The sequence below is a fragment of the Anabrus simplex genome, chromosome 2 (assembly GCF_040414725.1).
Source record: "Anabrus simplex isolate iqAnaSimp1 chromosome 2, ASM4041472v1, whole genome shotgun sequence".
Classification (NCBI taxonomy): domain Eukaryota; kingdom Metazoa; phylum Arthropoda; class Insecta; order Orthoptera; family Tettigoniidae; genus Anabrus; species Anabrus simplex.
Genome location: NC_090266.1, coordinates 684,046,537 through 684,065,073, shown reverse-complemented (window position 1 = coordinate 684,065,073; position 18,537 = coordinate 684,046,537). Strand labels below are relative to the sequence as shown.

The following is an 18,537-nucleotide window of genomic DNA, read 5'->3' as shown; positions in this document are numbered from 1 at the left end:
TGGATTTTGCGAAGACAAAAGAACATGTGTTTCCAAATACAAATGTTCATGCCTATAACATCTTCAGTTTTTGAGATATAAGTATCCTCATAAAAGTACCGGTAAATCAACTCATTTTTCACTCCCCTCTCCTACCCGTTAAGTTGATCGCCCCCTCCCCAAAAGTGCGTGTTTCGTTTTTTTAAAGGAGATTCCAAATACCAATTTCCACTCCTTTAACATCTTTAGTTTTTGAGATATAAATATCTTCATACAAAGAATTCAACTTAATTTTTCAATTTAGTCACCCCCCCTTAAGCGGATTTTCCGAAGACAAAAGAACACATGTTTCTTTATGTTGTAAGACGATTCCAAATACAAATGTTCATGCCTCTAACATTTCAGTTTTTGAGATATAAGTATCCTCATAAAAAGAATTCAATTCCTTCTTCACCCCAGCCCGTTAAAATGATTCCTGCCCCCTTTCAAAAATGCGTGTTCCTTTATTTTTAAAGGAGATTCCAAATACAAATTTTCACGTGGGTAATATTAAGTTTTTGAGATCTAAGTTTCTCCATAAAAAGAATTAATTTTTTTCACTTCCTTTCACCCTCCCTTCTTACGTGAATTTTCCGGAAACTAAAATTACTTGTTTCTTTATTTGTAAAGGAGCTTCCAAATGCCAATTATCATGACTGTAACATCTTCAGTTTTGAGATACCAGTACATGTATCCTCATAAAAGAAATTAAACTCCTTTTTCACCGCCCCCGCCCCCGCCCCCAAAATTGATTCCCCCCCCCAAATGCGTGTTTATTTTTAAAGGAGATTCCAAATACTAATTTTCACGTCTGTAACATCTTTAGTTTTTGTGATATAAGTATCCTCATGCAAAGAATTCAACAATTTTTTCAATTAATTCACCCCCTTAAGTGGATTTTCCAAACACAAATTATTACGTGTTTCTTTACTTTGAAGGAAAAATTTAAATACAAATGTTAGCCCACCCCAGATGCATGTTTCTTTATTTTTAAGGAAGATTCCAAATACCAGTTTTCACGTTTGTAACATCTTTCGATTTTTTGTTATATATACATACATTATCATACAAATAATTCAACTAATTTTTCAATTCCTTTACACCCCCCTCCCGTGAAGTTTTTTCCAAAACCAAAGAATACGTGTTTCCTTATTTTTAATCGAGGTTCCAAATACCAATTTTCACGTCTGAAACATGTTAAGTTTTTGAGATATACTGTAGATAAGCTAATTTAAAAATTCACCCCCTTTTTCAGTTCCCCTTAAGTGGATTTTCCAAAAAATGATGTTTTTTACTTTTACAGGAAATTCCAAATACCAATTTTCAAATCTGTAATATGTTACGTTTCTGAGATAATTTGCAGATACAGTCTTTTTTAAAAATTTGCCCCGTTTGTCACTCCTGTTCACCCCCTATCCATCGGATTATCCCAAAACACAAAAATACATGTTTCTTTATTTTCAATGGAGATTCCACATACACCAATTTTGATGTCTGTAACATCTTCAGTGTTGGAGGTATGTCTCCTCATAATACGTTTTCTCTCGCTTATTGTTTTTAGGGGCCTAACATCGCAGGTCATCAGCCCAATACGTGTTCAATCCCTTTTCCCCATTTTTTCACCCCCCCCCCCCCAATAGGATTTTTCAAAAACAAAATAATATGAGTTTCTTTATTTTTAAAGGAGATTCCAAATACCAATGTTTATGTGTGTAAACTTTTAAGTTTTTGAGATATAGATATCCTCACTTTAAAAATTCACCCCCCCCCTTTTCACCCCCTTAGCCACGGAATATCCAAAAATCCTCCCTTAGCGAGCACCTACTCCCTAATATAAATGTATTCCCAAAATTTTATTTCTTTATGTCCAGTAGTTTTGGCTCGGCGATGGTGAATCAGTCAGTCAGTCAGTCAGTCAGTCAGTCAGTCAGTCAGGACAAGTTATTTTATATATATAGATAGAACTTGTGACTAGCACAATAAAAAAGAAACAAATATCATTCTTAGGGCATCTAATACAGTCATCAGAAAACAGAATCAGTAGAAAAATAATAGAAAAATAATGGAAGAGTAAGAATAATATTAGATGGATCACAGAACTTAAAGAAGACATGAGAGAGTTGCATATTATAATAGAGGATTTAAAATACAAAACAAATACACTCAACATATTGAAAGATAAACACACTAGACTACATACAAAAATCAACAAGCAGAGAATAGGAAGAGTGATTCCAGAAGAAGAAAGAAAATTACATTCTGAAAGGAATGAAACCGTATTGGGCTGACAAAAAGAAGAAAAACCTCCAAAAACTTGACTAAGTAGTCCTATGTTGGTTAAAAATTAAGAATAAAATAAATATCTATCTATATTCAATTACTTAATTCTATTCCTTTCTTTACAATACTTCTACATTTTAACAATAACAACTTTATATCATCCTTACTTGACTTCCAGCTCCCAATACTCTCATCACTGTTCCCTGGTCCACCCAGTTTCCCTGATTGTACCTGCATATAACTTCTCTTATAGGTATTGTTGCAGTTCAAGTAAAGGCCATATGAGCATCGATCCCTATTTCCCACCCACCCATTAGGATCTACAAATCTCACTCCCAATTTTCCAAATACCTAATCCATAATCTCATTTAAATCCCAGATAACCCTCCAGCCAGTATCCCACCTACGTAGCATCCTACTGATAACAATCTCTGCTCTTTTAAACCTCCTGCTATTACTGCTTGCTTAATATTGTTTGTACCAACATGGAAAATCACCACCTTCTCCTTATCCTCCTCCTTCCCTTCTACTTTCAACAACATATGCCTTAAACTAATTCCTGGGTAACACTACCCTACTTCTCTTTCTTCCACACACTTTCCCCACATGCCTAACAATAGAGTTGCCCATGACCAGGGTCTCAACCCCATCTACCCCATTAGATCCTCTCCTTCTCTGGTTGCCCTTAACTTCTTTGACAGCAGCAAAACCTATTTCCTCCTACCTGCTCCCTTTCTCTCTCACTATCCTGTTCTACCTACCTCTTCCTACTTTCCACACTATGTTTCCCTTTCCTCTTGCTCTGCCCATCCTCTGTAACACTCTCCTGTTCCCCATCATCCCTGTGCTATTCTACCTGCAGTGACTCATGCCGATTCCTCTCCAAACCGTCCTGATCTCACTTCCTCATGAGAACCCTTATTTTCCTTCCCCTTAAAACATTAGCCTACCTGTTTTCCACAACTTTTTCCTTCCATCTTGCCTACCTGTCATAGCATGTACATTGATGAGGGGGTCACCTTCAATCCTGTCATGCGTTAAAAGCCTCTCCCTCATACTCCTTAATGCCTATTCACATCCACAGTCTGTATTCCTGCCTCCCTCAGCCATTCTTTTATCTTCTTTACAGAAATATTAACATAACAGAAATAAAGCAGCATATTCTGTAATTATATATACACTGACTGACAGAGCAAATGCAACACCAAGAAGGAGTGGTTCGAAAGGGATGAAAGTTGGGGAGAAAACAGAGACGGCACGGACGAATAACTGATGTTTATTTCAAACCGATATGCAGGTTACACAATGCGCACGGCATCGACTCAGTAGGATGTAGGACCACCGCGAGCGGCGATGCACGCAGAAACACGTCGAGGTACAGAGTCAATAAGAGTGCGGATGGTGTCCTGAGGGATGGTTCTCCATTCTCTGTCAACCATTTGCCACAGTTGGTCGTCCGTACGAGGCTGGGGCAGAGTTTGCAAACGGCGTCCAATGCGATCCCACACGTGTTCGATTGGTGAGAGATCCGGAGAGTACGCTGGCCACGGAAGCATCTGTACACCTCGTAGAGCCTGTTGGGAGATGCGAGCAGTGTGTGGGCGGGCATTATCCTGCTGAAACAGAGCGTTGGGCAGCCCCTGAAGGTACGGGAGTGCCACCGGCCGCAGCACATGCTGCACGTAGCGGTGGGCATTTAACGTGCCTTGAATACGCACTAGAGGTGACGTGGAATCATACGCAATAGCGCCCCAAATAATGATGCCGCGTTGTCTAGCGGTAGGGTGCTCCACAGTTACTGCCGGATTTGACCTTTCTCCACGCCGACGCCACACTCGTCTGCGGTGACTATCACTGACAGAACAGAAGCGTGACTCATCGGAGAACACGACGTTCCGCCATTCCCTCATCCAAGTCGCTCTAGCCCGGCACCATGCCAGGCGTGCACGTCTATGCTGTGGAGTCAATGGTAGTCTTCTGAGCGGACGCCGGGAGTGCAGGCCTCCTTCAACCAATCGACGGGAAATTGTTCTGGTCGATATTGGAACAGCCAGGGTGTCTTGCACATGCTGAAGAATGGCGGTTGACGTGGCGTGCGGGGCTGCCACCGCTTGGCGGCGGATGCGCCGATCCTCGCGTGCTGACGTCACTCGGGCTGCGCCTGGACCCCTCGCACGTGCCACATGTCCCTGCGCCAACCATCTTCGCCACAGGCGCTGCACCGTGGACACATCCCTATGGGTATCGGCTGCGATTTGACGAGGCGACCAACCTGCCCTTCTCAGCCCGATCACCATACCCCTCGTAAAGTCGTCTGTCTGCTGGAAATGCCTCCGTTGACGGCGGTCTGGCATTCTTAGCTATACACGTGTCCTGTGGCACACAACAACACGTTCTACAATGACTGTCGGCTGAGAAATCACGGTACGAAGTGGGCCATTCGCAAACGCCGTGTCCCATTTATCGTTCGCTACGTGCGCAGCACAGCGGCGCATTTCACATCATGAGCATACCTCAGTGACGTCAGTCTACCCTGCAATTGGCATAAAGTTCTGACCACTCCTTCTTGGTGTTGCATTTGCTCTGTCAGTCAGTGTATATCAGAGAAAAATAATACTGTATACTACACAAGTATTTCACGACAATGAAGCATGCAATACACTAACTAATAAAATAACTACATTATAATTATTTTACTCCTTGGGGAATTAAACACGTCCGTCTCAGCCCTAATCACCCCCAACCAAACCTGCTCGAGAGATTTCACCGTAATCTCAAAACATGTTTGTCTGCCTTTCACCATAATAATCAATCCCGTTGGGATTCCTATTTGTCCTTTTTTTAGTCTAGGGTTCAACAATCATCCGCGAGTCCAGCCGGTTCACTCCTGCTGAACTGTTCTTAGGCAGAGTTCTCAATGATCCGCTCGCACTGAAATAGAATATTGGATATCTTTCTGGACCTTCCTGTCTACATGGATGTCAAAGAAAAATGGAAAATAGCTTCAAAACACCTGATCAAATACAGAGACAGTGTTGCACAAAGATATAACAAGGGGAGAAGACTTTTCCAAGTCAGAGACTTGGTCCTAACTAAAAGGTTTCCGGTTAGTTCTGCTATAGACCACGTCAGCGGAAAACTATATCAAAAATGGTCTGAGTCTAAGAAGATCATTGAATTTCTGGGACCTGTCACAGTCAAATTAGAAGACGTCACTGTTTTGTCCAAGGCACGTGTCCATGCTGAAACCATATCATTCAAGGAATCCATCATGTTTCATTAGTCTATTTCTTCTAAAACATTATATCATTTTGATTTTATTGAATTAAAATATAATAAGCTTGCAGTAGAGCACCATACGCTCAGACTTTTTCTGTTTCAGGTATATAAATTCTTTTTTCGAAGAGAGTCTATTATAAAGCGAGACTGAAATTAAATACCATCCCATATCAGTAAATGAAGAGAAGGAAAAGGAAAAGAGAGAAAAGGAAAATCAGAGTCGACCAATTGGGACTGATTTGAGTTTCGGGATTTGTTGAATTACGACTATATGTTTATCTGGAGATATCATCAATCTTTGAGGCATTATGTTGGCCTTAGTGAACAGACACTTGCACCTACATATTCCTTCAAGACACATGCATATTTATTATGTTACATGTATATTTTGACTTCCATATGTTTAACACGTTGAGTGCCAAGCGACTCCATTTGGGTACGTGAGAGTAGTCAACTTCTAGAACTTCACGTTTCCATATGGGGTCGTACGTTCGTTCTAAGTCGAGAACTGTGCGAACCCATTTCGGTGCGCAGTAAGTATGTGTTTCGAAGCTGTATAAAATCTCTTCCTGCCATCTGCTGGTCATCTATTTAAGTACATGCATAGTCCACCTTCCATTCCCCAATTCCTGTTTTGGCGTGACCCCATATGGGTACGTCAAGAGTGCTTTGTAAGGTGACAAAATCATTGTCTATCTCGCGCACGGATTGTTTATGTAAGTGTACAGTGCTGCGAGTTTTCTTTTCTTGTTTAAGTCGTTAAGAGTAAATCGAGCAGTAAAATACTTAGTGCAGATAGTCTGAACAATATATCGAACAAGTCGGACAATGATTATCTAGACGAAGTATATAGTTACAGTGCTTTCGAACCCAGTACAGAGCAAATGATGATCTTGCACATTCATCCACATTGATGAATTACAGTCTTCAGCATACACTTCCCCACTGTACTCCGGGTTTTCAACATTTATGACCATCTTCAATGTTATAGTCACTGGTTTTCCATGTCGCACAATCATCGCTGCTAGGTTCTCTCACTCAAATTAAAAATTATACAAACACAATTATATACTTATTCAATATTCAGTAGGTAACTAGTAATTCTTCTTATAATATTATTCCGTTACATCCTCATGTACCAAATTCACATAATTTTCACTACTTTATATACCGGTAACTACATTTTATAGGAAAATTTCCTCGCGTAAAATCGGAAGATCTTCATTTACAAACATTTCCTGACCTAAAATCGGTGATCGTATGTTTTTACGGCTCCAGTATGAACAAACTAACACATCTCTCATAATCAAGAGCATATAACGCGTCCCTGCAAAGGAAAAGGTAAGTATGACCGAGCGTCGGGACAGTAACTACTGTATAAGTTCGACGTCATTATGGGGGGCGCGTGTACGTGTACATTTCGTAATGACCAATATGACCCCATATGGGGTCGCAATCTTTTACCTAATATACATAATAAGTTAACCTAATATATCATAAATACATCCTCATTTCAGCGATCATTTGCTTGGTTAAACCTGGGAACATTTTGGCACCAGGGAATAACTCTATGTTATTAGCTCACGGCACTAGACAGCAGTCCTATGAAATTATTGGTCTATCACTCAATGTGTTAAGTTACTCTTTATTATACACTGACTGACAGAGCAAATGCAACACCAAGAAGGAGTGGTTCGAAAGGGATGAAAGTTGGGGAAAAAAACAGAGACGGCACGGACGAATAATTAATGTTTATTTCAAACCGATATGCAGGTTACACAATGCGCACGGCATCGACTCAGTAGGATGTAGGACCACCGCGAGCGGCGATGCACGCAGAAACACGTCAAGGTACAGAGTCAATAAGAGTGCGGATGGTGTCCTGAGGGATGGTTCTCCATTCTCTGTCAACCATTTGCCACAGTTGGTCGTCCGTACGAGGCTGGGGCAGAGTTTGCAAACGGCGTCCAATGAGATCCCACACGTGTTCAATTGGTGAGAGATCCGGAGAGTACGCTGGCCACGGAAGCATCTGTACACCTCGTAGAGCCTGTTGGGAGATGCGACCAGTGTGTGGGCGGGCATTATCCTGCTGAAACAGAGCATTGGGCAGCCCCTGAAGGTACGGGAGTGCCATCGGCCGCAGCACATGCAGCACGTAGCGGTGGGCATTTAACGTGCCTTGAATACGCACTAGAGGTGTCGTGGAATCATACGCAATAGCGCCCCAAACCATGATGCCGCGTTGTCTAGCGGTAGGGCGCTCCACAGTTACTGCCGGATTTGACCTTTCTCCACGCCGACGCCACACTCGTCTGCGGTGACTATCACTGACAGAACAGAAGTGTGACTCATCGGAGAACACGACGTTCCGCCATTCCCTCATCCAAGTCGCTCTAGCCCGGCACCATGCCAGGCGTGCACGTCTATGCTGTGGAGTCAATGGTAGTCTTCTGAGCGGACGCCGGGAGTGCAGGCCTCCTTCGACCAATCGACGGGAAATTGTTCTGGTCGATATTGGAACAGCCAGGGTGTCTTGCACATGCTGAAGAATGGCGGTTGACGTGGCGTGCGGGGCTGCCACCGCTTGGCGGCGGATGCGCCGATCCTCGCGTGCTGACGTCACTCGGGCTGCGCCTGGACCCCTCGCACGTGCCACATGTCCCTGCACCAACCATCTTCGCCACAGGCGCTGCACCGTGGACACATCCCTATGGGTATCGGCTGCGATTTGACGAAGCGACCAACCTGCCCTTCTCAGCCCGATCACCATACCCCTCGTAAAGTCGTCTGTCTGCTGGAAATGCCTCCGTTGACGGCGGCCTGGCATTCTTAGCTATACACGTGTCCTGTGGCACACGACAACACGTTCTACAATGACTGTCGGCTGAGAAATCACGGTACGAAGTGGGCCATTCGCCAACGCCGTGTCCCATTTATCGTTCGCTACGTGCGCAGCACAGCGGCGCATTTCACATCATGAGCATACCTCAGTGACGTCAGTCTACCCTGCAATTGGCATAAAGTTCTGACCACTCCTTCTTGGTGTTGCATTTGCTCTGTCAGTCAGTGTATAAGCTTAGTTATAGTCGCGCGGGCATATTTAGATTTAAGCTTCGACCCTTATGTAAAATAAGCCCTCCTTGCTTGATCACCAAGGAAAGGACTCATTTTCTGAGGGGTGGTGGGAATGTTGTGCCCACCAAGTTACCCTTATTTGTACATTCTGACATCATGTTCTTTATCGATGCCATAGATTAATCGGACTGCTTTAGTATTCTCAAACTTGACATGTAATTCACGTCTATTTGACAGATGGCAGCTCTTGTTATGAAAGATTGATGAGGCATTTCTTTCTTACTTTTCTTTGCTTCTTTTACTCTCCGAGAGAGAGGCAAGAATGACTTAGATTAAAAAGATGGAGGCGTTGGGCTATGAGATTATCTTAATAGTTTTCTACTGGTATTTTATAAAGATTCCTTATTTGCCCTATGTGATTCTCTGTTCTGAATCAATGTTCGTGATTAAATATAGATTCTATTTCTCAAGACTTCAGATATTTATCCCTTTTGCCTTTCTTCGCTTGCCATAGTTATGCTGATCTACATGCTGAGAGATTTTTGTTCTGTAGATTGATTTTATTTCATTTGTTGCAGACCTTTTATGTCTTCCATCTTCTTTACATCTGCGTGTAGTGTAATTATCCCTATGTAGGGGTGGGAGATACCACTGGCCATGTGATCCGTGTGGATGATGTGTTTGTGCGTGATTTTATTAGAGACCTTTTATCATTCTCTTCGGTTTCTATGTCCGGCTAGAGCTTATATTCTGTCTGTATGGTTTAACGCTAATGCTGTGAATTTAATGTTCGTCTTTTCGGATAATATGAATGTGTTACATAGCGTGTGTGCTGAGATTTGGTTATATTAATGACTGGGTAAGCCTTGCCTATATTTCTGCAACCCAGGATTCTGATCTATGCATTTGGATCAAGCTCACGAGCCTATGAATACTCTGGTCATGCTATTACGAGTCTCGTCGTAATGTGTCTTGAAACGTTATCATTTATTCTACCTTGCTTATTTTGGTCCCTGCGTGTGTGTGTTGATGTCATATGATTGCTGGATCCATGTTATTTTTCGTGTCTTAAGGGTGTTGATTTATTTCTAATACTTGTTAATTTACCTTACACTTGTTCATGGCTGTACCTGCCTGTTTATTTGCCTATTTTTGGGATTTTCCTCTCAGTTCTATTTATTTCATTTAAGACATGTTTCCTTTTTTTTGCTAGTGGCTTTACGTCGCACCGTCACAGATAGGTCTTATGGCGACGATGGGATAGGGCTAGGAGTTGGAAGGAATCGGCCGTGGGCTTAATTAAGGTACAGCCCCAGCATTTGCCTGGTGTGAAAATGGGAAACCACGGAAAACCGTCTTCAGGGCTGCCGACAGTGGGATTCGAACTCGCTATCTCCCGGATGCAAGCTCACAGCCGCGCGTTCCTAACCGCACGGCCAACTCGCCCTGTGACATGTTCATTTACCTTCATAACTATGGCAACTCCCTTAATCTCTTTGTGTTCCTTGTTTATTCCTTTTCTGCCAGGTTTATTCTCTGACATTTTTTGAGGGTGGGAGGACGAGGATACAGTCTCCTTGGAGATTGTTGCGATCTTTTTCAAACAGAATGAATTGATATCTAGCCTTGTCCATTCCGATGCTTTGATAGCATTCTTTTTATGTGAAACACTGTTTCTTTCACGTATCATTAATGTTTTGTTCTGAGGAAAGAAATGCTTGGCATCAAATCTTAGTTATTTCTGTCAAGAAAGAAAAGAACTGAATATTATTATAATCACTTTTCGCTACGCTCCTGTGACGCGTATACTGAAATTCATAAGATTGGATTTTATGATTCAAATGACTCGACTGTGTTCACAATACCCTAAAAGATTATGAATGTGAGTACGGTATCCTTTCTCCCTCTGTATTCTCCTAATTTTCTTTTTTTTTGTTCTCATTTTCTTCTATTTACCAAGTTATGTCAATGAACCTTATTTTATACTCCTAATCGTTCTGTGTTGGGTACATGCCTATTTTTACTGTTATTCTTTAGTTTAAGAGGCCCAAATTCAGTTCCTGGCAGTCTCTAGCCAGTTTTGACCGGTCCACGAGGGTTTGTTAGTTAGGTTGGTGGGTTGAGAGCCCCTAACCGCACGACTAACTCGCCTGGTGGCTAAGTTTTTAAGAGACATCAAGTATGTCAGCATTTTTTTCTGTAGTAGTTCTTTAATGTGTCAGAAGGTAAGGACTGAAGTTGTTTGATTTGAACACCCTCAATTGTCACCAACCTCAGCTAGGATCAAACTCACAATCTTGGGAAGAAAAGGATAACAAACTGGCTGACTTGGTCACTATCGTCATACTCTTAAAAGAAACAAAAGAAATTGAAAGTAGATAGATCATCCTGGTTGGGCAAGAGAGTCAAGTGATTGCTACCAGAAAGTAGTGTAGGTATCTTAACTGTCAAAGATCCAACAAATGCGAAGCGGCCTCAGATCATCAGTCATATTCTGTAAGTAAGACGATTTCGTATCTACGATTTTCTGTGACTCCTGCACTACACTTCCTAAGATGTGCATAATTGAGGCAAATACAGGCGAGTAGATGTAAGTTCCATGATACTACCCCACCCACATCACCTAGAATGAATTAGAGTATTGTTTCCAAGATTTTCTTCATATTCTGACTAAATAGTACACTTAGGAACCTAATCAAGTAATGATTATTTGGACCACAACTTTTTAATCAGGCACCCCTTCATGTGTTCCAAGACATAATTCCTAGTTTCTTTTCTACCACCAAGCTTACACACTCTCAGAATGGAACATGATAACTGAGCAACATCATCTCTGGCTTCTCTCCAAGGCCATGGTTTGAATTCTGGCTAATAAAATTCAGATTTCAAATAAAGGTGGAGGCCCTGCATTTATGATCAAGTAAAACTACAGTTTTCAAGCTTGAAGATTAACATACACAAGGAGAGGAACTCAGAGGCATTTCTTAGTGTTCAACCAACCCTTGGCTCTATTGCTTATGAATGGGAGGAATAAGAGAACAAACAGATCCACAGCATTTTAATTGATCACAACGGGGTTATTCGAATAACCACTGATCATGATCCAATAGGTTCCCTTAAATTTGTCATCCTCAAAACTTAGGGAAGATTTCGGCTCCTAAAGATTGTGTTGTGTTGTGTTTAACAATTGAACGATTGTACAATCCCAGATCTGGAAAACTTACAAACCCCCTCATTACCAATTACTCTAATGCTCCAGTAAGGAAGAAAAAGAAATAGAATCATATATCAAGAACTGGAACAGACAGACAATGACTCTCTCAAATATCTCACATTATAGGCCACGCAGTAAGCAATCTAATTTGACTAGGTACTGGCATTGTGGCAATAGAATGAAAAATAAAAAACATCCTCAATCAACCAAAAAAGCTAATTCTGCAGTTAAATTATGAAATTAATATGAGGAATCATGTTTGTTATTAAAACAAGTTTGTATAGTCCAATGGCATTTTATTACCACATTTTGTTAGTAAAGGTTGTCTAGTATAAGATATTCCTCATTTGCTGCAATTTTTTTCAGCAGGAGTTCGATGAATATACAGAGATGGCAGCATCACTCCCTGCAACACTTTCTGCTCTGGGATGGCTGAAGTTCGACCTGACTCAGACAGTACGCGACTGGTACTCGTCAGGAGCATCTTCTCGTGAGCGACTACGCCTTCTGGTGGACTGTTCTGGGTGCGGTGATCTGGTAGAAGCTGTCCTGTTCCGTCAGCCTACATTGCCTTATGTACAAATTGAAGAAGGCAGTGAACCTAGTTCCTTTAAAATAGTAGGTGATTCTTTTCAGTCAGAAGAAACTTCAGATATAGGAAATTCAAAAGATAGTAAGGACACACAACGCCCTTTCCTTGTAATACATACAGATCCCACAGCTACAAGAAGAGTACGTCGAAGAGCACTTAACTGTTCAGGAGCTGAGAAAGTTCAGTGCTGTAAAGAACAGTTTTATGTAAGTTTTAAACAGCTTGGCTGGGAGGACTGGATCATTGCTCCCAGGGGCTACTATGCCAACTACTGTCGTGGGGATTGTGGTGGAGTTCACAGGACTCCAGATACTTTTTTATATTATTATACTCATGTTATAGAAGAATATCGTAAAATGGGAAGACTATCTGGAATCCAACCCTGTTGTGCACCTACAAAGTTTTCATCAATGTCACTGATCTACTTTGGCCCAGACAGCAACATCATAAAACGAGACTTGCCTAAAATGATAGTTGATGAGTGTGGTTGCCCTTAGAGTGAATATTTTGTTGTTACAATTTCTAGTTTACCATACTGTAATTGTTCTACAGTTCATCTCCCATTAATTTAAAATGTTCATTCCTGAAGGTTCATTCATGTGGAGAAATGCAGACTGAGTATAATTTAAAATTGCACTTTCTTTATGTATTTGAACAGGAATGATTAGTGAGTGCATCTAGTTCAGTGCCTCTACACTGAATGAATGGACTAAATGATGTCTTAAATTTTCATTGCAGAGAGAATCTTATTAGACTTCTTATGCATTTATAGCAATGTGATATTCCACCAGTTTTCAGTATTCTCTCACTTAATTCAGTCATATAGGCTGATTGAACGTTCCTTCATATATTTTACCATGTTAAATACATGTGTTGAGAAGGCTGCTCTGTAACTGTATCAATATTAATATATTCCTAAAGAAAATGAAATGCTGTTATTTTACACTATGAACCTAACCATTGTTCCTTTTGCTCTCTTCTTGTGTACACACTGGAAGAAACTATTTCAGAACAAGTTGTGGGAATAATTATTGGCCAGTATTACCTAAAGTTTCTCCCAGTTTCCTTGTTTACCACCTACTTCGCACCTTTTCAAAACCCAAGTCATTTGAGTGACCATAAGTCAAAGTTTTCAGTCTATATTATTTATTAATTTACAGCATTTTGTTAAAACTCGTAAACAGCAAAAGACCAAATTACATTAACCTAATTTATGTCTTATCCAGTATGTGTAACCAGTAGTGGGCTGTGCAGTCATGTGTTCCCACTTGACTAATCATCATTTTTTTTATTTTTGGTAATAAAGGATGAAAACAAAATTATAAGAATCTATTCTCTGAATATTTGAAATTCTCATTGGCAGGATGTCTATGCTGTCTAAGACCAATGTGAGTACACTGGAAGAAATGACAACATGAAGCGAATGTTCATTAATGCTTTAGCTGGGAAAATCTGTATGCTATAATGGTAAACAAGGACTGGTATTTTGTTCTATTTGTCATGCACCATAAATAAAGTACATGGACCCTTCCAGCAGCTAAAGCTGATGTTCATGTAAGGGTTGTATGATCAGAAGACTGCACAAAAGTTGTCCATAGAAGAAGTGGCCTGACCTGATGCAATGAACATGGTGATTGGGCACAGGAACAGTTGGCCAGTATTCTCTTTCTTAACAAGTCAAGATTTAGACAGAATGCTGTGGCAATGAAGGCTGAGTGCGGGGCAGCCAGCAATAATGCCAGCGAGGGATAATAACTGCAGTACAGTGGTGACAATGTGGATGGTGTCTGCAGTGAACAAAACAATCGCACCAGAGAACTGTTGAGGCTCGCGAAGAGGAAGCTCCTAAATAAAGCTGGAAACTGATTAACAATTGACCACCTGCTCAGAATGATCTGGAGGTAGAAGTAACTAGAAACTCCCACTTGTCTATATAAAAGTGCAACTGGCAACTGTCAGTTGGTCTGGAGTCATCCTCGATGAGTCATGGCTTCAGTGCATCAATTGCGAGTGAAAGTCTGTAGTGAGCCGTTCATCGGAAGCAAGTCTTGCTATTGTGCACTAGTCAACAACAACGCTGTGCTGTGAAAAGCTGCATTCGGGACCAGGACCAAGAGTTTGACACGCTGGTGTGCTGTATATGAGAGAGAGAGAGAGAGAGAGAGAGAGAGAGAGAGTGTGAGTGGTGATTCTCCCAGAGAACGAACAAGCAAATGGATACCATGTAGCATCTCCCATAGAATGCACAGAGGGAAGGATTGTAATTACCTCGTAATGAACTCGTAAGGACCTTGTAATGCATTCGTAATGAAACTTGTCGAATGTGTATGCACATATATATAGTCGTGCTCCTCATGGCTGTAGCATCTCCAAAAGTTCACTGGTAGCAACACTCTCACTGACACATCTTCAAGCATCTCTCAGTCAACGCTACCTCATTCAAAATCGGAGCCTACGGATTGGTTATGGAGCGGCTGATATGAAAATGAGCTAATTCTCACGTTCATCCACATTGATGAATGACAATCTTCGGCCTGTACTTCCCAACTGTACCCTGGATTTTCAAGCCGTTTTGTTGCAACACTTTCAACCATCCTTACTCTTTCCCATGTTACACAATCTTGAGCAATTTCACAGCTATGCTATATGTCAGTGGCGGCTCGTTTGGGAGGCGCTAAGGCGCGCGCCCCCCACGGGGTTCCATTAAATTCGGGAATTTTAATCTTAAATGTTAACAACGGAAATATTTTACTATAAGATTATTATCAAGGGCGCGAGTGGTACTGTACTGCGGCCCGATGCGCTGCTGGCTCCGCGCAGGAGGGCGCTCTCTCATAGCGGACCAAATACTCTGAGTCTCGTTTGACTGGCCTTGAGGGAGCCAATCAGAGGCGTAGTAGAGATGTGCTGTTCTACGGAGATTAATATTAATAATAGTAGTAATATTAAAGTCTTTGGAGATTCCGGCGCGTTTCTGCCGCGGCCTATTGTTGCAGTCAACCTACCCGAAACATTGGTGATCTGATTTCTGTTTAATAGGGGTCAGTTTATTCCATTTCTCTCCTAAAACTAGGAACTATTTTACTGAGGCACTTACCTGAGTTAAATGTGCCGGTATATATTTAAAATAGTCTTGTGATTTTTAGGATTATTAACTAACGAAACGAGTAACGACTGTAACTACTGTCTCCTCGCACTTGACTCATGTTGGCCATACTCACTGGATAGCGCGATGTTTAACTTTATGTTGATGAATGATCTCGTGAGGTGACTGTAACAAGGTGAAATTAGGAGAAAGGTTGTGATTTATATGTAGGCGTAGTGTTATGTTTGCACTTCGTACGGTATGATTACCGTCGAACATATTAAAGTACTAACGTTTTCTTCTCTTTCTATCGAGAAGAAAATCGAACTGAAGGAGTGTTTTAGGCCGACACCAGACTTCTTGTTGAAAAAACTGGAGACCAAGAAAAATGAAAATAGGGCTTTCCAAAGACAAATTAATTCTCCTGACGTATATAACAAGAACTCGCGGATATGAGGAAGTGATATCTCAGAAAACTTTTTACTGCTTTCCTTGCCTGCTATTCTCCCGTTCTAGGAAAGGAGATAAATGGGTCACCACAGGGGTGATATCAATAGTACCATGGACTTTGAAATGCTTGGTGAAGTCAATGTCGTGTCTTGTTTAAGTGATCACTACAGTGAAACTATTCGTAAACATAACTCGATCGTGGACAAGAACAGGCAATTATTATTATTATTATTATTATTATTATTATTATTATTATTATTATTATTATTATTATTATTATTATTATTATTATTTAATAATAATAATGTATGTGTATATATGTTCAGTGGTGGTGGTGGTGATTATTGTTTTAAGAGGAAGTACGACTAGGCAACCATCCTCTATATAACATTAAGCAGAGGGAAAAATGGAAGGGTTCCGACACTTCGAAAAATGAAGATATCGGTCAAAGAAAGACAAGGGCCACGAATGGCGTAAAAATGAGAGACTCCCTAGCCCTCGCAAACCTAATAGCGCCGGGGTAGGAAAAGAACAAGAGTTGACCAAGAGAGTTCAGACAGAATAGATGAAAGTGAGGAGCCTGGCACAAGTAAGTGGAAGCAATGCCAGGACTCAGCTGAGGACCCCATGGTCGCCAACCCTCGCTCCAAAGTTCAGAGCCCTTGGGGCCCCTTTTAGTCGCCTCTTACGACAGGCAGGGGATACCGTGGGTGTTATTCTAACGCTCCCACCCACAGGGGGATGTATGTTCAGTCTTCAGCCCTAAGGCTGGATGGATCCTCAACAACTCTGCAATCAGCTGTCATAGATGGCCTAGACATCGCTGAAGAGGCATACTAGGGATATGAGGAGTGAGGTAGTTTCCCGTTGCTTTCCTCACTGAGCCAGAAGTTGCTGTTACATATCAGTCTGCCAAGCCCACTGAAATGCACGCACCAACCGGCCCTATGAGCAACATTTTCACACCATTCATAGCAGGGACTGGTTGCAGAAGGAATGGCATTACTAGCATCGCTCATACCTCAGTCACTTTTATATTGTCAAAGCCAAGGATAAGACAGAGACAGATCAATGAAAGTAACAAAATTGCTCTAGGCCATACCAGAAGACATAGTGCACTGTAAACACTAGGTCCTGCCAGTAAAGTCATATAATAATAATAATAATAATAATAATAATAATAATAATAATAATAATAATAATAATAATAATAATGATAATAATAATAATAATAATTGCATATGCGTTGCACTGTATAGTGTTCGAAGTGTGTATCTTGATAACATGGTTTGAAGAACTTGAATATTTGTGGAATTATGAAACTAAGGTGCGCCCCCCACTGCTGATATCCACGAGCCGCCACTGGTATATGTACAAACTCTTACCCAAATTATAAAATAAATGTTATACAAATATAATGGTATGTATGTTCAATATTCCATAACTACAAATTCTTCTTGCAATACTATGTTCTCAACAAAGTTATTCACTACTTTACTTTATATTACAAACCTAAAATCAGGAGATCATATTTGTGTACGGTTACAAAATCACGTGGTCCTCGAGCATCCTAATTAAATCATGTTGTAAAAATGCCACATTATTCATTCCTCAAAGAAATAATTTCTCAGGTGAACCGTCCAGAAATTTCAGTCCCATCAATGCTAAATCTTTGATCAAGCATTTTTCAAAAATAGTATTTCATGAAAGGATGGCTATGACATACCTACTGATTTTGGTGTAAACCTCCCATCAGTGCGATAATTAGAGCAAGTATTGTATGTTAATGGGTAAGTGGTTGGCTGTGAACTTGCATAAGTGACCATCTTAGCATCGCATTTAGTTAGTATTTTTAGGGAATCATCAGAAATCATACAGCAGAGAGTGGCTACAACAAATGGAACGAGACAGATCCGATTTCGATAGCTCTACTTGAAGACGTAACTATTACTCACTTTATTTAAAAATATGAAACTGAATTTAAAATAAAACAATATTAAAATATTCATGAAATAAAATACTCAATCGTCAGACTATGTACTCACACTTAGTACTTACCTGATTACTTACACATTCAATTGTTGATAGGCGCCAGCTACATATAGATGAAACGATAACAGAATGAGAGTCTTGAATATATCTAAGGTGTGAGGTAATAAGCTTACTTTGACAGCATAACATATAGGTTCTGGGAAAAGGAGATTGGCGTTCGATTTTCCCATTAAAATGTGAGGTTATCTGATCAACTTATTGAAATGAAACAATTTAATTTATTTGATACTAAACAAAATATATTCTTTAAATGCTGATTTTAACAAGTGAGATTTACTGTGATAATTCAAAAGATAATATAAAACTCTGACATTACAACTGAAGGAAACTGTAGGCATTAAATTTGAAATCCTCTTGACCGGACATTTAAAAGTTGTACAAGAAATTTATCCCTCACTGGTTCACCTAATTGTACATTGAACACATTGAGTGTTATTACAACGTATTCCTTTGAGTTGGTATCAGCTAGAGGTATCTCAAGCCTAATTT

At 40.7% G+C, this 18,537-nt stretch overlaps 1 protein-coding gene across 2 annotated transcripts in view; it reads left to right on the top strand.

Moving 5' to 3' along the window:
- Positions 1 to 13,349, top strand: part of LOC136863034 (inhibin beta chain) — a 680,816-nt gene extending 667,467 nt beyond the window's left edge. For both annotated transcript variants that reach the window (XM_067139353.2, XM_067139354.2), the window contains one exon: positions 12,239 to 13,349. In XM_067139353.2, coding sequence (XP_066995454.1) covers positions 12,239 to 12,958 — 720 coding nt within the window. In that variant the 3' untranslated portion in view covers positions 12,959 to 13,349. The remainder of the gene's footprint in view (positions 1 to 12,238) is intronic.
- Positions 13,350 to 18,537: the final 5,188 nt, after the last annotated feature.